The following is a 27,384-nucleotide window of genomic DNA, read 5'->3' as shown; positions in this document are numbered from 1 at the left end:
TTTACATATTTAATCAGAAAATGTTAAATTAGACATTAGAAATTAGTGAAATTTGAATTAAAACAAAATATTTTTCCCAACTTAAGTGTCAAATTGCTCAGAAGTGGGAATCTCATTCTAAATTTCCCCACGTCTTTTCAAAAAGGGAATGGAATTGAAACTTGAGTTGTTTAAAAATGCATATCTTCCCCACTGTCACTGTTTTTTATAGAAACCTTCTTTTGGGCAAGAAGATAAGTCACTTGTCTGACTTATAAGGCATATAACAAAAAGATTGAAAACTTCAGTGTTGTTAGATCAGTGGTCAAGCATCGTTGAACATTGTTCAGGGTTCCTTATCTTCCTCTGCTCTGTGTGGGGTGGGGAGAGAGAAAGGAGCGTGGCAGGAGTGTCAATTTTCTGCCAAGTATCTTTGAATCAGTGATTTTCAAGGAGTTTGTGAAAATTGAATTTTACAAAGCAAGTGAATTTCTCCTTTACAGCAGTGTTATTTTAGTAACATTATTAGGATATTTATCAATTCTACATAACGTGTAAGAGTACATGGATTGCAAAAACTAATGTCTGTTGTTTGCTGTGTTGTTTGCTTCTGTTTCTTCAGAGTTCCTTTTAGCAACTTCTAAAAAAGAAAAGAAGTTAAAAGTTGGAAATAATCTTAACCACACAGAAAAAAAAAAAAAATCCAGATTTTTCATTTGTTTGGAGTGGAGAAATCTCAAATGCCCCCAAAACAGTCTAGAGGAAATAAATTGGTGTCATAGAAGTCTACGTCACAACTGAACAAGTTCATCTGTATCTTTACTTTTTTGGATAATCGTTTTGGTGGTGTTGGGTTTGAATCTTGAAGTTTAAAGGACCCTTGTTTTTCTAAAAATGCATTCAGCACAAAGAAAGGCCATTCCCTGCTTTAGTACAGCCTTGCATTGAATTCAATCCTTTTGTTCACTAAACAATTCCAAGAATGTGTAACAAGTGTATAGTAATGAAGCTAATTATCTGAGGTGTGTATTCAAATTTGGAGTTCTGAGTGAACTCTTGTCTTTCCTTGCAAAGTTTACAGAGGTCTGAGGTAGGTTTGAAGCCTAGATCAGAAAGATGGGAGTGTAGAGAGCTCTTCTGACCTCCATCAAAATAATACTGTCTATATGTGAAGCTGTTTTGCATGAGAAGTACGAATTTAAATGCTGTTTTAATATGCAAAGTACAATTTGCAGTTAATCAAAACTCTTGATACAAGTGTAACATAGTGAGTAGTATCTCATTTGCTTGTTTAATATTCTACTTGGGTTGTTTTTGTTGAATTTTTTCCTAGGTACCTGACATGTTTAGCCCCTGTTGGAGACACTAGTTTAAGTAGGCTGGCAATCTGATTTGGTAGGGCTCTTCTTGTGCTGTTTGCCAGCTTCTGCTTGTCACTGCCCACCCTGGATTATTCTTTCTTCCTGTCCAAACTTGGCTTATCAGCCATCAGCTTGTCAGGTGCTACATGTGAAAGATTGCCAGAGGTTCCTATAAGCACTTGCCTGCAGATAAGTGAATTAGCTTACAGGTTGTCAAAGTGGTTTATTTCATTCGCTTTCCTCAAGGCTTTTGAGAAAGAAAAGCAATAAAATGCTTTTGGAAAGTCCTCTTATAAAGATGCAACTACAACAGTCTCAATACTGCAAGTACTGCATCCAGATGTGGAGTCCTCTGTACAGGAGAGATGTGGACCTGTTGAAGCATGACCAGAGGAGGGCCACAAATGATTTGAGGGATGGCACACCTCTCCTGTGAGGACAGACTGAAAGAGATGGGGCTGCCTGGAGAAGAGACCCTCTGGGGAGACCTGAGAGTGGTCTGTCCGTACCTAATGGGAGGCTATAAGAAAAAAAAGGCAATTTCCTTATCAGAGTCTGTTGTGGTAGGACAAGAGGAAATGGTTTCAATCTAGAACAGGGGAGATTTAGATTGGATATAAGAAACTTTTTTTGAACAGTGAGAGTGGTTGAGGCACTGGAACAGATTGCTCAGAGAGGTGGTGGATGCCCCATCCTTGCAGACATTCAAGGTCAGGTAAGGTGGGGCTTTGAGCAACATGTAGCTGTAGGCATCCCTGTCCATCGCAGGGGAGTTGGACCAGACAGCCATTAGAAATCCCTTCCAACTTGAATGTTTCTATGATTCTAAGCATAAAGGAACTCAGTATTCTTGGTCATGCAGAGTTTTTGTACTGTCTTTTGCATCCTGTTTATAGGCAGTGTGAGGAAAATATGTAAATATATGGTAGCAGTATCGTATTGCTTCTTGCAAGCTGTTCTTTTACAGAAATAGTGTCTTGAGGCCCTGTACAATGTGTTGAGGTCTGTGGGACTTGTGCAAGAGGGGGTTGGTTGTCCTTTCATACACAGGAACAAAATGTAGAAGAAAATGTTCTCTTTCAGTTGTTCATAAAGCAGAGACAGATGTTTCAAATACTATTTTCATGTTAAGTAGAACACGGGTTTCTACATTTAATTAGTGCATCAGTAGCTAATGCAGTTGCATTTCATAGAATATCTAGATTTGGAAAGGACCTATCATTGAGTCCAGCTCTTGGCTTCACACAAGACCACCCAAAACTCAGATCATATGTCTGAGAGCATTGAACAGACACTCCTTGAACTCCAGCAGCCTATTCTATGCCCACCACCCTCTGGTGCAGACCCTTTCCCTAACTCCCAGCTGCCTGGAGCTCAGCGCTGCCCCTCCGCTCCCTGTGAGGAGCTGCAGCCGCCATCAGGCCTCCCCTCAGCTCCTCAGCTCCTCTGGGCTGAGCCAACACAGGGACCTCAGCCGCTCTTTGTACCTCCTACCCTCAATCCCTTCACCCTCCTTTGGGTGTTCGCTAGTAGTATCCAAAATTTCATTTTTGTGAATCTTTTCTAGCTTTTAAAAACTTTCAGAGTTGAATTCATACAATTAAAACCTGAGTAGGAAGATAAGGCCTTCTAATTCTTAAAAACAAAAACAAAACAAACAAACAAACAAAAAATACAGGGGTGTGTGCGTATGTGGATATTTTGTAGATGAGTGCTCAAAATCTTAGAAAATAGTAAGACTTTTCCTCATGCCTAAACATGCATCTGATTTTGACAGACTTGATTCCTAGGACAGGTAAGCAGGTAGTCCTTCCTCATCCACCTCTTGAGTTCCCTGAGGTTTGTCTTCTGTGATGAGAAGCATTCCTGACAGTTCTGCTTGTAGGCCTTTAGGACTGGATGTCCTGTGTGCAAGTATGGTTGTATTCTGTAGCAGATGTAGATGTTAGAGCAATGTCTGCTGCCTTCTGGCTGAATGAACCAGACCTGTCTGTCCTTGGGGAGTTACATAAAACCTAATGAGATACAGTGCCCAAAAGTAATATTAGAAGTCATTTCCCACTCCCTTAGCTCCCAGCTTAATATGAGTTAATAAAAGTTTGAGCTGTGAGGAGACTGCTGTGGCCAAAGTTTTTACTTATCCTGTCAACTGCAACTAAACGTACTTTGTGGCATGCTCCTGTTGTGTTTATATCTTCTTGCCTAGTATGCAGTGCTATTGCATTTTCTTAGCAAAGGCTTTCCATTGCTGTCATTGTATTTATTTCAAAAATATGTTTTCTACGTATATGATATTAATGGAAGATGCGAAAGTGAAAACATGCGATACATAAGATGAGCTGTTAATCTAAGTCTGCTACAAGACTATAGCTAATCCTCAATTTACAGAATAAATACCTTAAGTATTTGCTCTAACAGGAAATCTGATAAGGTGAGACAATAACAAACATTACTCATGTAGGCCTAAATCATCCTACATACAGCATGCAGTGTGAGGAGGCGTGTAAGGTACCTTCCATCATAATTTCCCAGTTTAACTTCTGTGTTTGTGGAAATGGCTGTGAAATAGCTACTTTTCCGTTGGTTTTATATATAGTAGTCTATAAACACTTCCTGAAACCGAGTCTCTTAAGTATCACTTCATTCTGTCATGCAAGACTTAATTACACTGATAATAAATAGACACTATGATATTTTTAGTGAGGCGTGTTGCCATGATGCTTCCTGTGCATGAGGCATATAACAACTTAAATGCCATATCTGAAAGCCCTCCAAAAGCTAAGAAAACAGCTGCTTGGAAACTGCCACAATTGAACTCATTTCCTTAAATATCAAGTACAGCTTGGTCTGTTATGGCTATATGTTTGTTCCAGTAATGCTGTGGGGGAGAAGGCTGTTTTCCACAAGATGCTAAGGGTTGTAACTGACAGTTTCTTGAGATCACACAATCTTTAAGCTGATCATCTCAATCTCACACAAGTATTTCATGTAAAAGTACGAGTTCTTATTCAACAGAATGTAAACATCGTTGAAAGGTCTGTTTCCTTTCTGGCACCTGGCAGGTAAATTCTTAAGTAAACAGTATGTAACGTATTTCTCTTGTTCAGCTTACAGGTAATCTCTGCAGTTGTTAACTCCTGCCCAGACACTACAAGTGTTAGTAACTGGGTGATACAGTATGTAGAGAATTAAATATATGGGAGGCCTTAAGTTTAAAGCAGAGCTTAGATAACGCTCTTGGAGGTGCAGGGTATATATGCTTATATATAAGCATATACACATATATATATACTTATTTTTCTATGCAAAATTTACTGTATCAGTACAGGCTACATTTGCCATATCTAACGTTGTGGTGTTGATAACACTTTAATAGGCATGAAGGTATTTATATCTTGATATAGAATCATAGAATCACCAAGGTTGGAAAAGACTTCCAAGATCATTTATTCCAACTGTCCACCTATCTCCAATATTTTCCATTAAGCCACGTCCCTCAGTACAACATCAAAATGTTTCTTGAACACCTCTGCGGTCCGTGATTCCACCACCTCCCTGGGCAGCCCATTCCAGCATCTGACCACTCTATCAGTGAAGAATTTTTTCCTGATGTCCAACTTGAATCTCGCCTGGTGCAATTTGAGGCCATTCCCTGTGGTGCTATTGATAGTTATTTGAGAGAAGAGGCCAACACCCACCTTGCCACAACCTCCTTTCAGGTTATTGTAGAGAGTGATAAAGTCTCACTTGAGCTTCCTCTACTCCAGACTGAACAATCCCTTCCCTCAGCTGCTCCTCATCAGAGTTGTGCTCCAGACCCTTCACAGTTTCATTGCCCTTCTTGAGGCACACTCCAGGACCTCACATTTGTAGTGAGGGGCCCAAAACTGAACACAGTACTCAAAGTGCAGCCTCTTCAGAACTGATTCCAGAGAGGTGATCACTTCCCTGCTCCTGCTGGTTGCACTATTTCTGATAAAGAGAATGCCATTGGCCTTCTTGGCTAGCTGGGCACACTGCTGGCTCTTGTTCAGCTGAATGTCGACTAATACCTCCAGATCTGTTTTGTCCACATAGTCCTTCAGCCACTCTGCCCCAAACCTGTAGCTTTGCCTGGAGTTGTTGTGTGCATCAGATCACTTGACTGATGTCTATTGGTCAATGAGTTTCCTTCCATTCTAACATTACAGTGATTACTCAAGTAGCTGTAATATAGCTAGTCCCAAAGAAATTATATTACCCATCTGGGTGTTATCTATTCCAGGAAAGATCTGCAAAGCTTTACCTGCACTTACAAACTACTTCAGTGTGTGTTACAGACTAGATGATGCTGGTGGTGAAACATGCTACTGCTTCTTGCTTCAGCTTACATAGTGGGAATGGAGGGGGCTCTCTCTGTCTGAAATCATGCAGTACTGGTGATTTCTTATCTTCATAAGAGTGCTGAAGAGGTGAACTTCACCCATGTTCTCAAATGAAAATGTTCTAAAAACGTTTAAAAATGATTAAAGCAACTGAAAGTGACATCTTAGTGATTTTTGTCATTTACATACCTCTATGGTAACATATGGGATTAAATGCCCTTGAAGATTTGTAACAGACCGTGGGATTCCTTTCATTCTGCAGTGTTAGTTTTGAATGCATTTTTTCAGGGTTACACAGAACGTGTTTAAACTTCTGCTATTATGAAATGCTGTGGGAGGCAGACTTGCAGACAGGATGTGCATCCAACTTGTATTCTATTTGTTATTCTACAGACTTTTGAAAAGTCATTAACTCAGTGAGTGTTTGAGTCCTTTGTTTACATAATGTTAGGTTGCTGTTTGCTTAAATATCAGTTGAGGAAACAGAGTTGTGACTCTTTAGCGAATTGTTTTTTTCTCAGCATTTGGGCTAATGCTCTTTGTACTCTTACTGTCTGTGGTCAGGTACTGGCCTGATGGGATTGGTAGATTACCCATGGGTATTGGACAGTTTGCTGTATGATGAGCATTCACAATGCTAGAATTCGGGAAAATGCATATTGCAGTTTTTTGTGTGCTTTTAAGATCCATTTGACATCAATCTGAATTTCCGATGAAGTAATGGTAATTGGAAGGGAGGAATTAATCCATTTTGGTAATATCACTCCAATTCTAGAATGAACCTGAAAGTGTTGAGATATGTTTGGTTTACTCTCTAACAGGATTTTGTTTTCATCTTAACCTGTATTTAAGGATTTTTAGGTTTTGAGGAGAGAGGTTGGTGAACTGAAGGACTCTTAGAGGGACAGATTTGTTATGTGAACTGTAGAAAGTGACGTTCCTTTGGAGCTTGTGGTTTGGGTACAAGTAGGACAGAGGAAAACATACATAAGAAGGTACTGAGTAGATGATGCATTTCTATAATGATGCTTTATTCTAGGACAAAATATTCTTAATTCCCGTAGCAGTTCTTGAATAAAGTAGCACTATTTATTGGGAATGTTTTTAGTATTTTCTAGGATTTTTTTTCTTCTTTTCTAGGGGGAGGGACAAGGTGGTGGTGGTGCAATGTTTTCTGAAATACTGATGTTTTTTCCATTATAAGGTATTTGATATTGCTAGTATGAGTAAGTCAGCTCCTGGCATTTAAATCTAGCCCCAGTAAGATCTTCGCACCTGAAATTTTTTTCTAGAAACAATACTTAGTGATATCTTAGCTGAAGGCCTTGGACATTGACCAAATTGTGAAGCAGAACAGATCTTACACTGTTTCCTGCGTTTTCCTTGGGTGTGATATGAGCATTACAGGCACAGCTTTTATGCTCTTGCTCTACAATAGACTTGACTGGTAGGAGAACCTAGGCAGTTCAGGAGGAAAATACTCCCTCAATTCTTTTGGATCTGGGACAAGCTGAAATCGTAGCAGATGAGCAAATTTAATTATGTTCTTTCCCCCCCCCTTTCTCTAACAAGTTAAATGATACATTGTGGTTCCATTCTGTATTTTATTAGTATACTAAAAAACTGTCTCTGAATTCTGCTCAAGACTTGCCAACGATATTAAAAAGACATCTTGTATAGAGTTCTAATAGTTGACTCTTACTTGTTCACAGATAACTACTCTTATTAACCACAAGGATAAACCAAAGCGTTCTGACAAGACTCTGCAGGCAATTCAGCGAGTGGGCCAAGCAGTTAACCTGGCAGTTGGAAGATTTGTTACAGTAGGTGAAGCTATCGCCAACGAAAATCATGAATTGAAAGAAGAAATGAGTATTGCTTGCATTGAAGCAAGGAGAGCAGGTACGTAGTTACTCATGAAATTTGTAACCTGTTGTGCTTGTGCCCAGTTTGGATCAGTATTTGTATTGTCTGAAGTAACGTAAGAACTTTAGTGTGTTATTTAATTGTTTAATCCTCTTCTGATGTTTCATTCGAGGCCTCGTCTGTTATCTTGGTCACTTGCTTAAATTGTTGTTTTATCAGCAGATGGAATTGTGTGGTGGCTTTGATCTTTTGCCAGAAGGAATTACCTGACTGCTGTTGTTTTTTTTTTTTTTTTAATGATGTTTTTAGAAACAAAGAGCAGAATGTTGAGAGAACATGTTTAGAGTTTATTGCTCTCAAGCTAAAACAGTGGGGCATTTAAAGTAATTTGAGGTCACTGCTTTCTAAATCTGAATGTCTGAATGAAGGTCAGTGTCAACCCGAATTTCATCAGCACTCAGTAAGATGACTCACATCATTCATCTGATGACTCCCCTCAGTAGAACGAAAATATCAAACCGTATTCCTCTTTTTGCTGGATACTGTTTGTGTTGCAGACTTGCTGGGTATATGGATTTAATTTGAAGTATGGACGAGGGATCAAGTTGACTATTGTCATGGTCCTCCTCCTAGAAGCCACCCTGTATGGAAACAGTGGGTTATATTTTCTGATACTGTAAGGCAATTCAGTGTCGTGCTAGAGACCACATTCCCAGATATGCCCATTGCATGATGTTTTACTAGACTTCCTAAATGATTATTGTTGTAGTTGGGTGTGGTTTTTTTCTTTCTTTTTTTTTTTTTTTTTCTTTCATATACTTTTAGATAATGGGAAGTTCTGCTTGAAGCAGGCAGAAGTGCCTACTAGCATGACGGGTTGTCTCCCTGAAGCCACAGGAAGCATAAAGTCTGTCTTGAGCTTCCAGATGTGCTGACAAATAAATGAGCCTTCCTTCAACACTAATGGTTTGTCAGCCAGCAGGAGCTGTACTCCAAGACCAGCTTATTGTAATTGGTTCTGTTAAGATAAACAGAGGACTTGTGGGTGCTTGTGAGATTTATTTTTATTTGCTTATTACTTTGTTCTATATCTTTTCAATAAGCCCAAAAGCCTGAGGATCTTGCCTTTTGGCTAGCATTCTTCTGGCTTAATCCTTGTGCTGGCCTGAAACTTTGGGGATGCGTACCATTAATGTATTTGGCATATGCAGTTAATATTGATTTTGTTCTTAAAATAAAAGCTTACAGATTGAGCGTAGTAATATAAGAAATCCTCTGGAAATTCTTCAGCAATGAGTAGCAAAGAAAAACACTGGACTGTTTTTGTGATTTGAAAGACTATTCTAGATAAACTTCAGGCTGAAGTTTCATGGCCGCTCCAGTAAACTTGGCTGCAAACAGAAATGTCCTAATTTGAAAACATTCCACTTGTTATGTAAAGCATGTCTTTTCTCTTCAAAGATCCAAGTAAAATGCTAACAAGCCGAAAGTTTCCATTGATAATCTCAGCTGTTAAAAGACCAGTGCAATGTGAATCTCTGTTTCTTGACTTGCCAGCTATTTTGTGGCTAAGTTCTTTTTCCAACCCCTTCCTATCAGTTTATTCAGAAGGAGCTCAGAATCTAAAAATACTCCGGCTGCACTGTTTTATCTCACGCATTGGTTATACTTCTTGTGTTGTTTTTTCTCCCCCTCAGTACAGACGAGTGGGGATATAGGTTATTTACTTTTCTGTCAAGTTTCAAATTGCCCTTGGCATGGGTCAGTTACTCTCAAGCCTATGTGTATTAGATCTAACTGAAGATTCACATGGAATATTCAATATATTATATATGTTTGCTGCTATTGTTCAATTTAGATTTTTTTATTTGTTTTTTTTTTTTTTTTTTTGCTAGTGTAACTCTGTGGAGTGTTAAGTGTTGAACAAGGCTAGAGAGTCCTTTGTGCAGACACATTTTTATGGATAGTTGTCCTCTAAATACAGTCTCAAGGTGCAGTTGCCTGAGTGCCATTTTGAAGAACTTTTCTATTCCAAAGCAAGCCAGTAAAATTTCCTGGAGAGTTATATTCAATTAATAACTCGTATAAAAGAATCATCGTGGAAACTATTCATCAGTGAATATGACTAGTTTGAAAAGCCCAAACTGTCAGCTCTTTGTTCTTTTTCTATATCAGCCATCAGTACTGGAGATGTCAACGTTGCATACTGGATTTATACATTACAATACATGTAGCAAGCAAGCATAAAGCTTTATGTGGGGTTCCCACAAAAACTTCAGCCAGCCATGGAACACTGCTGTTTGCACCAACTCTTCTCGTGGGATGAGAAGGATTTTATGAGAAGTTGTAGTTTGCCTAAGGTATTAAGTTCTGTGAGGAGAGAGTGAACTCTTCTTCCCTTCTCCCTTTTCTTTATCTCTGCAAGGGTAAAATAAAGGGAAAAGTAGGAGAAGCCTTCTTTAAAATAGCCTTTGTTTTTCTTTGTTTCTAATTGTACATGCACAATAAGGAAGCAGAAGAATTAGAAATTGACCTGCCATGATCTTCCTGTCCCTAAAGAAAATGTTCTGTGTTGTAAAATTACATATATATTGATGAAGTGTTAAGGAGTGACTATAATAGAGTTAAGTCTGGGATTTCACATGTGAAGTTATGGCTTACCTCTGCACTTGTGAACATTTTACTATAATGAAAACAAAGTTTTTGTAATGAAAATTTGTGTGCAGCTAAAGCATGCATTTCTCATGTCTGTTTGGTTTTGAGGTGTTGAGGTGCCATATTCTGATGGCCTGGGTAGCAGAAAGCCCTTAGCTGGTTAGGACAGGATATTGCGGAGTTGTTTATACATCCTTTTAGCCAGTAAATTAGACGATGCCTCAAAAATTAAAGGGAAGTGTTGTTAGATGTATGTTGCGGTTTAACCCGACAGGTAGCTAAGCACCACACAGTTGTTGGAACAAGCAATTGTTCACCGCCCACCTACCAATGCCCAGCCAGTCCCCAAGCAGTGGCTCCTCCCCCAGCCAACTCTGCTGTTTTTCAAGGTGATTTTTGCACAGTGTCATATGGTATGGAATATCCCTTTGCCTGTCCACTCCCACCTCTTTGTACCCCCTCAGCCCCCATCACTGGCTGGACTACAAGAAGCTGAGAAGCTGAAATGTCCTTAGTACTGTTCAACAACAACTAAAACATCTGTGTGTTGTCAGTTTTGTTTTTCTCATAAAACAAAAACATAGCATCAGATCAGACACTATAAAGGGATAGTCAGTTCTATCCTATCTGAGACCAGGATGGCATAGAAGATATCTCAACTCTAGAGGATTTAGAACTATTTCTATTGCTAAGAAAAGTAGAGAGTCTTTAAATCAATTGTATATCCTGCAAAGGCTTTGAAGGATGATGTGTTGTGTCTGACTCTTGTGAAGAGTATAATCAGTGATCTCAAGTGTTTCAGACTTGTTATGACTATTTCCTTGTAATAAATCTTGTAATTTGATTTACTTAAAAAGAATCATAAAATGCTGCAGAGGGTCGTGTAGCAGATTTTGCCTAACATTATTCTTGCGCTGTGTCAGTGTTTACAGTAACAGTATAGTAGTGGAATATAACTCAAAGAATCATGTTTTTAGATGTCCATCTGTGGTATTTTTTCCCCACAGCTAAGGAGAGACTTGTTAAATTAGAAGAAAAAACACATGTCAAGAATGAGTTAGTGTCATAACATTTTCAGAGCTCACTGCCAGTTGACTACATAACCCTCAAGGAAGACGTGGAGTAAAATGGAAGTGATAGCTCTCTCCTGTTTTTGTCTTGTCTTTTAGTACAGACAAGGAATAAATTAAACATGTTGAAAAGCAATGTTTTGAGATGGATACAAAGAATCACAAAATAACATTTTGGAAACTGCATTTGTTTTCAAGAATGGAGACACTGCATTTTCTCTTGTATACTGTTAAGTGTTTGGCCACCCATGTATTTGAAAGAACGTTTTCTTATATCTCATCCATCGTTTCTTGTCCTATCACCATGCACCTCTAGGAACAGTCTGTCCCCATCTTCTCTATTCCTGCCCATTGGATAGTAGTATACATCCTTGAGCTCTTTGAGAGTGAACAAATTCACTTCATTCAGCTTCTCCTGTCACATGCTTCACTATGTTAATGTTTTTCTTGGCTAAGAGGCCTAAACAGGGCATGATACCCATATACCGTCCCACAGGTACCAAGCAGAAGGGCTGAGTCAATTCTACAGCCTGCTGGTTACTCTCTTGTTGACAGCCTGGCAAGCAGTTAGGCTTCTTTGCCATCCCCAACCCATCATCTACCAGGACCCCCAGGTTCTTCCTTATAAGGTTCTTTCTAGGCTGCTGACCACAGTCTGTACTGTTGTATAGTGTTGCACTGGCCCAAATACAGGGCAAAGTTATATGCCCTTGCAGGCATGCAAATACATTTCATGAGTTTCCTGTCAGATTGCTTGTCCAGCCAGTCCTTCTTTCTCTCTCATCCCTGTCCTCCAGCATATCAGACACTCACATGATTTGGTATTGCTCACACACTGAACATAATTGTCCAGGGAACCTTTCTGATCCTTTATGTCAGTCCCTGAGGGATGCCACTGGTATCCAGCTGCCAGGGAAATCCTATGTCACTGATTACTACCACTGAGCTTCATGGTCAGGTCTGTTTTCTATCCACCTAACTGTTCACTTATCTAGTCCATATCTCATGACTTAGTGATAAGAACACTATGAGAGGTCACAGTAAGGACCTTGATAGAGCCAATATACACAACATCCGTTACTTTCACATCTAGAGAGGGTGTCATCATTATAGTATTTGGGTTGGTAAGTGACTATTCACCCTTGCAGTCTCTGCTTGCTCTTTCCAATTGCTTTCTTATCCTTCATATGGTAAGGCCTTCCTTTATGATTTTTGATATTATTCTTGAAATAAGGTCAACTGGTCTTATAGCTACCCAAATTTTTCTTGTTAACCCTTCATGGAAGAGGCTGTGACAATTGCTTCTTTCTGTCATCAGGGAAAAATTTTCCCTAATTTGCCAGTCTTCCAGTCACGGCACCCCTACATGACAAATGTATGCCTAGCTATGTTGCCTAGCATATTACACTAACAACATTTTTTCCTCATAGCTTACTCTTGGGTCACCATTACTACTCCAGTAGCTGCAGAACCATCGGCAGAGAAGAAATCCTTTATTCTGTTGTCAGAAGTCACTAGTTTTTAGAGCTGCCCAGAGCATTTGACAAGCAGTTTTTGCAGCTCTCTCTACATTCTCTGATTACTCTTTGTATGACTTTCTGCTTCACCTATGATTCAGTAATTCATTTTCAAGAAGGTGAATCACTTAGAGTAAGAAATGAGATAATTATGTTGTGCATCTTTTTCCTCAGTTGTGAAAAGCACTTTACATCTGTGTTTTTTAGTTTCTGCTTTTACATCCTGACCTGGAAGCTCCTTGCCATAGGCCAATACATATTCAGACAACTTGAGAGCTCAAGGGATTGTAACTATCAGATGAGAGAAGTTTATCCATAAATACTACAAAACATGGAGTCATGTTTTGAAGGATTGTCATTTTTTTTCTCATTGTGTAGAGTTTTTATAAATTATTTTCAGGTTCATTATGTACTCTCAAGTTCTTCGTGTGGGATCCCTGACTGTCAGATTTTTGAAGTGAATATCTGAAATGCTTAGGAGTACTACCTTAGTTGTGGTTTTGGAGATGAATCCCAGGGGACTCAATCAAACGTCCTGGGTTCTGTCTTCAAGGATGATTTGCAAGTTAGCTGTGGTTTGATCATCTTGTCTTGGATGCTAATAAAAAGTATGTCTTATTTTAGAGCTTGCTTGAGTACTGTTTCCTGGCAGTCCTGCAGCTATGGAGTAATGAAAGGCTCTGTGCCTTTCCTCTATTGCACTATTACTTAGGGTACACCAGAAGATTTAGCAGGATGGAGTCCTGTGATTTTCTCAGACAAGGAGATTCATTGACTGCATTGATCTATGAACTTTTTAATTACAATAAAGATAAACGTTGTCAAATGGCCCTCCTTAACTTTTATTATATTAAAAGACAGTTGACTAAAAGATGCTCATGAAATGAAAATCAGTGCTTCATTGTCTTTTTTCTCTTCTGTCTCTGACAAAGTACTGTTTGGCATTTCTTTAAACATAAAGCACAGTAGTCTCACTGTAATGTTTCAGTCCTGTAAATTATACAGGTGTTTTTTGTTGGTTTGTTTTTTTTTTTAATCTCTCTAAACTTCACAGAATCATGATTTGTGATAGAAATCTTTACAGAAATATGAAATTAACAAATTATGGAAATGCTAACTGAAATTTGGAAAGCAGAGAGGAATTTGCAGTTCTTTATTTGCTATATACCATTCCCTTAGAATAATGGCTCTGCAAGTGTTGATACTGATTTGACTTTTTCTATGAAAATTGGAGAAGTATTTTCCACGAGTGTTTTCTCATTTGAAACTTTGTAACTCCACCCCTTCCACCTAAATATTTGTACACCACTCCAAGAAAATCAGTGCTACATACAGATGGATGTATGGGGCAGTACTGAATCATACAGATTTCAATTTGGAGAGGGTGCCACCAACAGTCAACAACAGGAAGCAAAACAAAGTAAAAAGGAATCGTGGATTGCTCTGGAATGCCTCATAAGTACTAATAATGACACAGAGTAGTATGAAATAGTATGAAATGATAATTATTTGTTTTTTTCCCTGTAGGTGAAACTATTGCACAGCTTACAGATGTAGCAAGCTTGGATCATCCCGAATCTGATAGCCACATAACGATCTTTACGGACAAAACAGGCGTGGTAAAAGCTGCAAGGCTGTTACTTTCTTCGGTCACAAAAGTGCTGGTGTTAGCAGACAGAGTAGTTATTAAGCAAATAATAACTTCTAGAAACAAGGTATTTGTAGCTTCTTTTTTTGGTTTAACTGATATGTGCAGTTAATGCAAAAGAATGTTGCTAGATGAAGTGGTATTTTCATTGCATCTCTAGGGGAAAGTGGAAAATAAAGAGGTAAAAATGTATATTTTACGTATGCCTAATACCAAATATCCAAAGTAGGTTGGTTATGAGTAAAGAGGAATAACATTTTCTATGACTTTTTACATTTTACGTGACCTATATTACTCTGTTGATTTAATATGCTGAAGAGAAAGCTGTGTTACTGCTTATTTATCTGTCAGTTAAAAAGCCAATAAAAGCTTCTCCTTGGCAAAGAAGATGTTTCTACTGTCCGAAACAAGACAAGGATACCATTCAGAATTTATCTATGACAAAAAGCTGTGAGGAGAGCTGTTAAAAGCACGTGCTAGTTCAGAGTCTTACAGATTAAAAGTTTTTTGTGCAGTTTAGCTTGTGTCTTGAAACTTAGCTTAAAACTATGTAGCTGATCTAAATAGTGCGTGAAGGCCATTAAACTTTGAATAAAATCTACTTCATGTACTGTACTGTCTTGACCATAGGATATTTCTGCCGCACTGCCCAATGTACTGAAATAAAAAAAAAGATCAAAAAATGCATTTGTAAAGTGTAACCCTCAGAATGATGAGTTGTTTTTTTGATTTTATTTTATTATATTTTTTTTGCTCATTAATTTTCAACTCCTTATCCAGAGTAGTGCCTTTCTTTCTTCTTTTGACTTCTCATGCTTTCTATCTTTCTTCCCAGTATACTTTCAGACAGGCTTTGTTTTGTGTCTTATAGGTGCAAGACAGCCAAGCCCAAGATTTGGAAACTGCATTGCCTATAATAATTGCTTCAGTCTGGCTTGAGACTTACGAGTACTGATTTGCTATCTTAGTGCCTTTTCTTCTTCCAGTGGTCTGTCAAAGTGGTGTTAGTTTTATCAATATTAATTTCCTGTTGTTACTTGCAGCCTGGTCTTCTCTTGCAGCAGAGTGGTGCATTTGATTCTTTTTGCTGCCTTCCCTGAGCCCTTTGTCTGCAGCCATTCAGCCAACTAATGTCCAAATGTGATAGTGATATGAATACAATAAGCATAAGTGCAGAAACAGGTTTTGATTTTGAAAGTATTACAAAACAGAAAATCAAGTCATATTCCAAAGCAAGTGTGTCTTACTGTGATTGCTGTAGTCACCTAGTCTTTGTGGTTTACTTTGAGTTTTACTGCATTCTACTTTCTATACATACTAAAAGAGTTTGAGAATGTGTCTGTTTATGGAACCAGTAAGGTAATTCTCTAGGAAGTCAAACAAATGTTGCTTCATTATATAGGCACACTGTTTGAGAGGGTGCTCTGAAAATTGTGTCAGGTCATGGTATGATGGATAGCAAGGCAGGTCTTCCTTTAAGAGATTATGATAGAGAGATCATAGAGTAATAGAATCACCAAGGTTGGAAAGACGTCCAATATCATCCAGTCCAACCATCCACCTACCACCAATAACTCCACTAAAACATGTAGTAGTAGTAAATGTTTCTTGAACACCCCCAGGGCTGGTGTGTCCTCCACCCCCCTGTGCAGCCCATTCCATCGCCTGGCCACTCTTTTCCTAATACCTAGTCTGAATGTTCCCTGGCACATCTTGAAGCCATTCCCTCTAGTCTTATTGTTAGTTACATGGGAGAAGAGGCCAACTCCCACATCACCACAGCCTCCTTTCAGGTAGTTGTAGAGAGCTATAACATCTCCTCTGTGCCTCTTCTTCTGACTAAACAATCCCAGTTCCCTCAGCTGCTCCTCATCAGAGTTGTACTCCAGATCCCTCAGATTCCTCACCAGCTTCTTTGCTCTTCTCTGAGCATACTCCAGGACCTCAATGTCTGTCTTGTAGTGAGGGGTCCAAAACTGAACACAGTCCAGAACAGGTGCAGCCTCTTCAGAGCTGAGTACAGGGGGGGTGATCACTTCCCTGCTCCTGCTGGCTGCACTATTTTTAATACATGTGAGGATGCTGTTGGCCTTCTTGGCTACCTGGGCACATTGCTGGCTCATGTTTATCTGATCACTAACAGCACCCCCAGGTCTGCTTCTTCCACACTTCTTCCAGATGCTCTGCCCTAAGACTGCAGCATTGCCTGGAGTTCTTGTGGCCAAAGTGCAGGACCCAGCATTTGGTCTTGTTGAACTTCATCCCATTGGCATCAGCCCAGCAATTCAGTCTATGTGGTTCCCTCTGTAGAGCCTTCCTATCCCCAGGCAGATTGACACTTCCTGCCAACTTGGTGTCATCTGCAAACTTACAGGGTCTTAAGCAGTGCGTACGAATAATCAGAGATGGTGTAGTATAATTTGACGTAGAGAATAGAGAGGCATAAGAAGGTTATCATTTGTGTCAACTGGAGCAGATGCTGGCTTTTTGCTCAAAAACATCTCAGCTGCATTTTCATCTTGGAGTCTATTTGGCCATATTGGCTACCACCAATTACCTCATCTTTATTTTCCGTGTGCCTCCCAGGGCTTTCAGGAGGATTTGCTCCCATGATCTTGCCAGGCACATTGATGAGACTGGCTGGCCTGTAGTTCCCTGAATATTCTTTTTTTCTCTTCTTGAAAATGAAGATTATATTTCCCCTTTTCCAGTCAGTGGGAACTTCATCAGACTGCCATAACCTTTCAAATGTGATGGCAACTTCATCTGCCACTTCCCTCAGAACTTGCAGATGGATCTCATCAGGTCCCATGGACTTGTGCACCTTAAGGTTTATGAACAGTTTCTTTTTAGTTGTCATAATCATCTTCCTCATGTGAATCAATAGGAGTTGAGTGAAAAAATGCTGAAAGACAGAAAAGTGATTCATAGACTGCTGATTGAGATTTTCTAGGATGGTGATCTACTGCAAAATTGCAATCTCTGCTTGATAATCCTGATGATTCTGTTCCTGCCTGTGCATCCTCTGCACCATCTCTGTTTTTAGATGGTGTGTATTTCTTAAATCTGTGCTCACATCTTTCCAGCCTTTCACAATTTATTTCATTCTCTATCAGAGTTAGTCACCTCATCAGTAAGTTTACATCTTGCTCCACTTGCTGTCACCAATCAAATCAGAAGCACCAGAACAATGAGTAATGAAGTGACAGCGGGGGTGTTGCTATCCTATGCAGAACAGATAAAAATATGGAAGTGCCCTGAGGTGATGTCAGCGTAAGACTGCAGTCTGAAGAGTGACATTCATAGAGCAGCAGTAGATGTGAAATACTAAATTCTAATTTAATTATTAACATTTTCATATGACAGAATGGATAGGGTTGGAAGGGACTTTAAAGACCATCTAGTTCCACACACTTGTCATATCTTCCACTAGACCAGGTTGCCCAAAGTTCCATTCAACCTGGCTTTGAACACTTCCAGGGGTGGGGCATCCACAATTTCTCTGGGCAACCTGTCTCAGTGCCTCTCCACTCTCATAGTGAAGAATTTCTTCCTTATATCTAATCAAATCTTTAAGTCGTTACCTATCAATATATGCCCTTGGAAAAAGTTCCCCTCCAGCTTTCCTGTAGCCCCTTTTTAAGCAGTAGAAGGTCGCAATGAGATCTCTGTGGAGCCTTCTCTTCTCCAGGCTAAACAAGCCCAGCTCCCTCTACTTTTCTTCACAGGAAGTGCTCCAACTTTCTGATCATCTTGGTGGTCCTCCACTGGATTCACTCCAACAGCTCCCTGTTCTCATGCTGTGGGTCCAGAGCTGAAAACAGTACTCCATGTTAGGCCTCATCGGAGTGGAGCAGAGAGGGACAATCACCCCCTTTGACCTGCTGGCCACATTTCTTTAGAAGCCGCCCAGGATGCACTCTGCTGTCTGGGCCGTAAGTGCACACTGCCAGCTCATGATTTGCTTGTCATCAACAAAGACCCCCAGGTCTTTTCCAGAGCTGTTCTCAATCTCTGCACAGCTTGTATTTGTGTTTGAGATTGCCCTGACCCAGCTGCAGCACCTTGCGCTTGGCCTCGTTCAGCTTGATGATATTCAGATGGGCCACTTCTCAAGCCTTGCCAAGGTCCTCCAGTGTATTGACTATACCACAGAGCTTCTGTGTTGTCCATGAATTTGCTCAGTGTCGTTGTCCATGTTGTTGACAAAGACATTAAATAATGGTGTTCCAATGCCAACTCCCAAGGAGCACCACTCCTCACATTTCATTTAGTATCTGTGTGTTTCATGGTGAAGAAATCTTAAAATAATAATGAAAAACAATTGGAGACATAATGGATATTTTGAGTTTTAAGATCTTCTTGAATAAGCTTTAGATAATTTAGGGCTATCTACACTATTTCTGTGTGTAGTTCCTTAGAATGTGACTTCTGCCTGGAATGTCTACAATTGTTAGCAGTAATGGGAATGTGTGCTTTCACTGAAATTTTTATTTGACAAGATTTGTCATGACAGAAACATTTGCTCTAGGGTAACTGAAACAGAAGTTTCTTGCATCCAAGGCCATACTCATGGAATACTGTAATTGCTTAAACCAAGAAGGATTAGATATATTTACTCCTATATGAGAGTTGCTCGGAAAGCAATGCCTCCTATTTTATTACATTGGCCTACGATGTCAGAGGTGCATGTTGGTGGTATGGCAGTAGAGGTTGAACATTCCCACCAACATTGCTACATTTTGCAAAGAGGCACTCTGACAGAATGGTGTCTGACATGGAGGCGTGTATGAAGCAAAGGTGTGTCACTGAATTTCTCCACGCAGAAAAAATGGCTCCCATTGACATTCATTGGCACTTGCTGAACATTTATGCAGACCAAACAGTGGATGGGAGCACAGTGAGGCAGGGAGTGGTGCATTTCAGCAACAGCATTTCAGTGGGTCACCTTTGCTGGTGCAGTGTTTTACGTGCATAGAGAGCACACAGGTTCTTGTTCATTGCTGTTGCAAATGCATATCTAGTAGTGGTGACTAGGTTGAAAAATTGTTTTGTAGCTGAGAGTTTGTTCTATCAAATAGTGTTATTGTGTTCTTTGTATCTGTTGTCATTTTCATGGAAATAAATAGGAAGCATTACTTTTGGATTGACCTACATATTTTTATTCATTTTTGGAGAAGAATGTTGGAACCTAACTTGTTTATTTTTTCCCTTCCCCCATTCACTTTTCTGCTTTTACTCTTATACAGCCATTTTCATATCTTCATTGTTGTGTGGCTTCCTTCTGAATTCTTTGCATCCTTGCTCACAGAGATTCAACGTCTGAATAATGGAAGTTCTTGTTTCTGCAGTGTTTGTGGAACTGGCTGCATAATGTAGCTTTCTCAGATAATGCAGTCTAGTATTGCATGGAACACTTGCTGTAGATTGTGGGTTGTAGGGAAAGGGAAATTTGTCAGAAAGAAGGCTGCTTTTTACTTGAGTGGAAAATTCTTTTGCCATAGAAATGAAAAACTGAGTTGAAGTTTCTCCCTTTTAAGTACAGTTCATTAAACTTCCATGGGCTCTCATCTTCAGACTGAGACACAACAAAGAACTACTTTAACTGTCTTTCCTTCTGAAGTCAGTTGGATTTGAAAGATCACTGTGGGATTCTATAGTATACATCTAACCTGCATTACTCCAATGTTAATGTCTGTTGTAAACCATACTGTAGTGCCTTCAGCAAGATAGCTTCAGTAATTTATAGCCTATGTGATAGCTTTAGCTGAACTTTTACAAAAATACTGATTTCACATGTTCATACATACCTTCAGTAAGAGCTTATTACAACTTTAGTACTTTGCTTTATCTAGAAATAATAAAAAATTGCCACTATTTTAAATTCAGCTGTTATGGGAAGCATAAAGCTATATTAATTCATTTCTATATTTTTTAAATTTTCTTTTGTGAATGCATTTTTTGTGCACGTTGCCAGTCATTAAAACACTTGTTGGACTGTGCAAGCATGGCTTTAGACTTTGAAAACAATGCATCTGAAATTGAACTTTAAAGTTGAGAATTATAATATAGAGTATTATCAGCATATAATTTTAAAGTACTTATGTTTATAAAAGTAATAGGCAGGAATATTTTTCTAAATATGGAAACTGAATCCTGTTGCTCTTGATATTGGGAAGAGTGAAGAAAGTGTGTTTGAGTGTTCAAATGTGTGTAACACATTTTGATTGAAGCATGATTAATAATTTAAAGTTTGATTTCCAGCTTTTGGTTTATTAGTACTTAAATTGTAATGAAATCCATTCATTTCATATGACATTGTTTAGAAGTGTTCACAAATAATAATATTCCTAAATTAGTAATAATGGTTTCTGTTTGGTATCTTGATGGTCTGCAGTTTTTTCCCTTATCTTTCAGGTTCTTGCAACTATGGAACAGCTAGAAAAAGTCAGTAGTTTCCAGGAGTTTGTGCAAATATTCAGCCAGTTTGGAAATGAAATGGTCGAATTTGCCCATTTAACTGGAGACAGGCAAAATGTAAGTGTTAATAAAAGGCTACGAGACATGCTTTAAGTATCACTTTTCACCTGATTTATTGAAGATTTTTATTCTTCTGTGATCATTAACTATTATAAAGCAAAAAATAGTGGTGTTCTGTCTCTGAAACACACATTTCTTTTTTTTGTTCCACACAAAGTGCATCCTTCTGTTTTAAAACTCAGTTGGATTATTTTCCCTTGTACATCTTGCAGAGTCCTTTGCGTGTATTATCTGAGTCATGCTTTAACTTCATTTGTTTGGCTTCAGCTTTTCTGGCTTTTTGCTCTGGTAGGGAATTTGTCTGTTACTTCTTGACAGAAACATTTGATGTTTGCACATAGTGAAACACTTTGAAAACAGAGTAGTGGCTTCAGAAAACTCAAAACTTGGAATCTCTACATCCCAATAAACATCTGCTTAAATTTTTTCATTATTCTGAAACATTTTCATTAGATTTTGTTCAAAACTTTTTTCCTCATTACAAAGAGACTGTTCTCATCTTTGTTGTTCACTTCATAGGGAAAGGGACCTCTCTGTTGAATGATACCTTCCCTGTAAATAAAAGATCTGCTGAGGCTTAAGACCTTTGCTCTGAGCTCTGGTTGCTTCCCCTGGACAATCAAATCCCCCATTCAGAATTGGACCAGAGTCTGATTGCATCCTTAATATTCAGCAAAATTCAGAATTCAGTTTCTGTAAAAAGATTGCCCAGCATCATGCGTATAGAATTGTCTTTCTGTGACTTGACACAGCATCCCTGAGATAAGTAGGACATTGGGGTATTTTACTAAAAATATATAACACTTCTTTTCACTGTCTGTGTGTCCTGAGTCTGTGAAGAACTTGCTCAGTGTCAAATAATCAGGACTGGAAAAGCTATGTGCTACTGAAGGGTATCCTACTTGGAAATGAACCACTTTTTTTTTTTTTTTCTTCTCAAATATGCATAGCAGTTGTTTCTCCAAAAGAGAAAACTGTATTGCTAGTAAGCGATGCTCTATTCAACTATTTTTGGTTTTCAGTATTATTTGGGCTTTCACTCTCCCTTTTCCTTGTCTACTTGGTTCTTTTGGAAAGAGCACTTCTTTAATATTCTTAAAAATTCTGTCAGGGTTATGGTTAGTGTTCTACACTGTGTGTAGGCTGCTGTGTGATTTTATTGGGAGGAAACCTCCCTCAAGGTATTTTTCTTTAATATAAGCACGTTGGAAACTCTTGAGTGTGATTGGATTTATCCAAATGCAGTGCATAAATTTCTGAAATGAGCTGCTGTTTAAAACTTGGCCACCTCAGGCTTCAAGATTTTCTGTCATTAGCAGACTTTTTGAAACATCTTCTTTATTGTTGGTATATGGTAAATATAACAATATATAAAATATTAATTTTCTATTTCCTTCCCTGCAGTGCAATGAAAGGTCGGTGTTCTCTTTCTCTGCCTTCCGCTCCCCACCATTTCAGCTATTTTTAATCATAGGTTTTGTTTTTTGGTTGTGCTTTTTGCTTCCTTTCCTGCTCTATAAATAATGCTATATGATAAGGATACAGAAATTAGTGACCCAATTAGCACATGCTGTATCTCTGACATCTTCCTTCTTTGAAATCTGAATTGAGTAGTGCCTAGAATAAATACATAAATTAAAGTATTTCTGAAAAGCAAGTTCTAGATCATGAGCCAGGCTTAAAATAGCATCTGTCAGACATCATAAAGAAGCTTTCTTACAACCCATCCATCTGCAAGACAGTCTTTTTTTTTCCAGTCTCATAAGCAGTAAACATTTTAGTTACTATGCAGTATTCAAATCATTTTTCTTTTGCTGTTTAGGATTTGAAGGATGAGAAGAAAAAGGCAAGAATGGCAGCATCTAGGGCTGTTCTTGAGAAGTGCACAATGATGCTATTAACTGCTTCAAAGGTCAGTGATAATTCACACTTCTACACAACTTAGATAAATCAGGGTATGGCAACTGGCAGGATAGCTGTCTGTTCTTTCTCAACATCACTTTAAACTTCATACTCAAAGGTAGAAGGTTATAAAATGAGTAGAGGAACATCTTTACATTCTGACTAATTCTATGAGTTCTACTTAACAGCATTTTAACAGAAAGAATGTTTTGTATTCTAACACATTCTTCAGACTTGCTTCACCAGGAAGCATTCATTTCACTCCTGCATTTGTCTCCTTCTTACTACTTAATTTGCTTTCTTTTGAAGACTTGTCTTAGGCATCCAGACTGTGAATCTGCTCGTATAAACAAAGATGGTGTTTTTCATCGAATGAGACTGGCTTTGGAACAGGTAATAGAAATTGTAACTGACTCTAGACCAAATGGAGAAAATGAAGTGGCTCCTATCAGTATATATACTGGAATCAGAGAATTCAAGGTGAGAATGGAAAGAGTATTGTTTTCTACAGCTTAACAAATTACCCCCAACTAGAATCCAATCTTTAAAAAAAAAATTATTATTATTTTTAATTCTAAATGGTAGAGTAGCATCTTTTCAGCAATGTAACTTGAATAAATGTCTCAGAATGTAAGAGAATCCAGCAGAAGGTGGTGTTAATTTCATTGCTATTGCCAAGATGTGCCTTCTGATATTTCACAATTCCTCCTGCTTTTTTTTGTGAGGGAGTAATGCCTTTAATGTTGAATAAACTTAAGCACTAGGATATCAAACTTCTTTAAAATGGATGATGAAGAATTCTTACTTCATAAGACTAGCATTTTTAAAACACATACAAACACTCATGCAGAAATTTAAAAGAGCAAACTGGCATTCAAAGAAAATATTATGAATTAAAATTGTATCTTGTTGCTCAATGCATTAACAACCATGTCTTATTTCTTGGAATCTGAGTAACACTTGATTTCTCTCCCTCCATTCTCAATATATCAAATGTAAATATTTAAAAAACACCCTCAAAACTGATCATATGGCTGTGGAAAAGCTTGTAAAGATCAATCAAAATCTGAATACACAGCTATTTTCTGAAACTTACTTAACTGAAAAGCTTCTTATTGACTGCAGGAAAACAATGCTGATCGTTCTGATAAATGGACAGTAATTTTGTTTAAAGAAACCCACATCCTACACCAGAGGTCTGATACAAGAAAAATATTGGATTACTTTGAAAATACATGAATACTAAAAAACACAGAAGAGAAAAATGTAAAATGATGCACCTACCTTCTGCTTTACAACAGTAAAACTAAAAAAATTCTCAAGGAATCGATGTGTTTCTTTTTCAGAATAAGGTGGAGGGTCTTCGTGAGAATCTTTATTTTCTCTCAAAAGAGAATCTTTCAACAATGCTGGAGGTTATCCTGGAACATACGGAGGACTTCACAGATTCTGCCTATACCAGTCATGAGCACAGAGAACACATTTTGGAGCTGTCTAAGCAGGCTAAAATGGAACTAGAGCAGCTGGTTTCAGTGTGGATGCAAGCTGTAAGAGCTTTTTAGCAAAGTAAATCTTTTCACCTCTACTTTGGAAAGAAGTTTTTAAGGCCAAATATCCTTTGGTCTAGGAAGAGAGAATTGTGTGTATTCCTCAGAGTAAGTTAGCTGATGAAGGAAGCCAGAGTTTGTAACTGTGCTTTTTTAGCTTCAGTACTGTTTTCACCTTGCCCCAGCGATATCGCTTCAGTCATTCATTGACACCTCAGTTATGTTATTGAAGGTGGACTGGTTTTCATGAAGCTGTAAGTAGAAATGAGATTAATAGAAGTGCCAAAGCAGTCTTGAATGGCAAGGCCTTTTGATGTGTTCTTTCAGAGACTTCAGTTGTCTTGATCCCATGGCAGTAATCACAGCTTGTATTTCTTGTTTTCTACAGAATACTAAAAACATTTAAACTATTGAAAAGTGAAATATTATAAAACTTGACTATTTTTTTGCCTTCTAGAGAGGAGGGAAGACAAGTGAGAAGAGACTTACTGGGAATTTTTGTCCAGCTTTTTCTAAAAGTTTCAGTGATGGCAATTTTCCTTTTTTGTGAAGAAGCACATTAAATCTGTCTCTGTCATTTGTCTTACCTTGTTCCTTGAAGATAATATAAAACACATGCTAAAGGGGGAGGAAAGGGGCAGCAAAGGAAAATGCAGTTTCTGTTCCTGCTACTGACTTGCTTTCAGTCTTGTTCCTGAGGAAAAACATAGCACGAAATCTCAACAGTCTAAAATAATGACAGATGTGTATAACCTACATTAAAACTGAATCTGTTTTCTGAGAAAGCATTTTTCTTCCTTTTCTCCTCTTTGAATTAGATGCATCCATCAGTTGTTCTTAATCTAGTGGAACAGTTTGAAGAGAATATAAATCTGACTGATATACAGAGGCATCTAGAATGTTTATTGCATAGATACAGTAACTATAAGAAGCTAAAACTCTGCTTAGGTTGAGTAGTTCTAAGCTGTGTTACTGGAGAAACTCATCACCTCTAGAGATTTTACATGCTGCATTTCAGATGATGGAAATGAGAGCCTAGTACAAAAATATGCATGTATGTGAGCTGTGAAAATGCTTGAGTGTGCACACATGGGCTTGTGTATTATATATTTACACTAATAAATAATGCAGCTTAGCTATGACTGAAGGGAGCAGTTGAAACATTACTTGCTCACTGAAGTGGCTCTGCTGTTTAGAGCTTCATCAGAGGGTGAATATTTTCTGAGGAGCTTAATGTAATTCAAGTGGGATTGTTGATAATCAAAATACCTTGGAATGCATGAATTGAGAGATATGTAGAGCTCTTAGGTTGCATGATTATCTCCCTTTTCACCCATTATACTTCCTTTCAGCAGGCAGAGTAACTGAATCTTCATTGAAGAGTGTATTTTAAAACAGAAGTGTCCTGAAACATAAATCAACTTTAAATCATAGGCTAGCTAGCATCATTGACCTGCTAGTTTGTATTCCTCTGTGTCAGTGCAAAGTAGCTGGAACACACCAGAAAATCTAATGCTATTGATTGAGTTATAAATATTTCTGAAATCCATGCTGCAAATATTCAAGCTCATAAAATTCAAAGGCAGTATAGAGTAGTGTCCTGTTCTACGTTTTCCTGTGGGCTTATTTGGACTAGAAAATTGTTTTTCAGTTGTGTTTACTGGAAAGGAAAATAATTACACACAAAAGGAGTTATAGTGTGCATATTAAATAATTTGGTAAAAGAATAAGAAAGGACAGGGCTATGAGTATTGAATGTTAAAATGTTAGAAGTGATGTTATGGCAGTCTGTACTTAAAGAATACCTGAGGAAATGCTAATATTGTTTTGGTGGGTTTTTTGCTTTAAAAAAATGAGAGCATGCTTGTCTTTATCTGCAGACACTTTGTGTTTATGCTACTATGTAGTTTATACTTGAGTTGCTCATATCTTTGCAGCTGTGGGCTTCTTAATGGTCCCACCTAGGATAATTATTTTCACTAGGTTTTGGAGATGGGTGCATACCTACTTCTGTGGAACAGTTTTTCCTATTCTATGCCTTTGACATTTGGGTTATTCCATAGATAGTGTTCAGTTTGTTTTGTTGGTTGTTTTTTTCTTTCCCAAATTTGGAGCTCCATCTAGAAGCTAATTCAACAAAGTGAAGATAATGTATTTGTTTAAATTAGGCAAAGATCTGAAGTCTTACAGGGAAGATATCTCTTTGTAATTCAATGTAAAACATCCAATATAACTTTTTAGGTACCACTTTATTTGAAAAGGGTGTTGTTGACACTAAATAGGAAAAAAACACCTTTAAACTGTTACTCTACTTTCAGATGTTTAGACAGAAAGTGTAAGTTCTTAATCATAAAGAAACCTTTCTGAAGGTGCCATTATGATTCAGAAATAAATCCCTGTTGATCCCAAACAGTCAATTAGCTGTCATTGGTATCAGTTTTAGATTCCATCAAGGAATTCTTCAAGCAAAATCTACACAGGATATACAAATGGAAATATTACTCTTAGAAATACAATGCTGTCTTCTAAAGCAATTAAGTAATGTGTCATGGTGGGATCTGCTGTTTTTTTTGTGTAATGTTTTGTCTGGTTGTTTTCTTTGACTTCTAGCAAAACCAGAAGACAAAGGATCTCATGGAAGACTTGGAGGTCTCCATTTTAAAAACATGCCAGTGTATGAATGAGCTTAAAAGAGAGGTAAGTGCGGTTCAAACAAGCATAAACTGAAGGAATACTTGCATTTTGTACTTTTCATATATGAAATTGTAAAATAGGATCCTAGACCTAAAGAGGTTAGAGCAGCTGAATCACAGTTTCATCAGAGAGCTGGTAAGCAATCATATCCTTTCTTCTTTCTTGTAACTAATTAGAAATCTATTGGATACCCAGGCTCTTTGCCAATGCTGACAGCAATCAAATAAAAATACATTTGAAA

The 27,384-nt window shown here is 38.1% G+C and overlaps 1 protein-coding gene across 2 annotated transcripts in view; it reads left to right on the top strand.

Annotated features, from left to right (window-relative positions):
• CTNNAL1 (catenin alpha like 1) overlaps positions 1-27,384 on the top strand; it is a 596,511-nt gene that overhangs the window by 9,500 nt on the left and 559,627 nt on the right. For both annotated transcript variants that reach the window (XM_048939247.1, XM_048939246.1), the window contains exons 2-8: positions 7,417-7,606; positions 14,340-14,527; positions 20,878-20,997; positions 22,823-22,912; positions 23,212-23,382; positions 24,249-24,449; positions 27,060-27,146. In XM_048939247.1, coding sequence (XP_048795204.1) covers positions 7,417-7,606; positions 14,340-14,527; positions 20,878-20,997; positions 22,823-22,912; positions 23,212-23,382; positions 24,249-24,449; positions 27,060-27,146 — 1,047 coding nt within the window. The remainder of the gene's footprint in view (positions 1-7,416; positions 7,607-14,339; positions 14,528-20,877; positions 20,998-22,822; positions 22,913-23,211; positions 23,383-24,248; positions 24,450-27,059; positions 27,147-27,384) is intronic.

This window comes from Lagopus muta, chromosome 3 (assembly GCF_023343835.1).
Source record: "Lagopus muta isolate bLagMut1 chromosome 3, bLagMut1 primary, whole genome shotgun sequence".
NCBI lineage: Eukaryota > Metazoa > Chordata > Aves > Galliformes > Phasianidae > Lagopus > Lagopus muta.
Note: the sequence above shows the minus strand (reverse complement) of the source record. Positions and strands in the feature narration are given on the sequence as shown.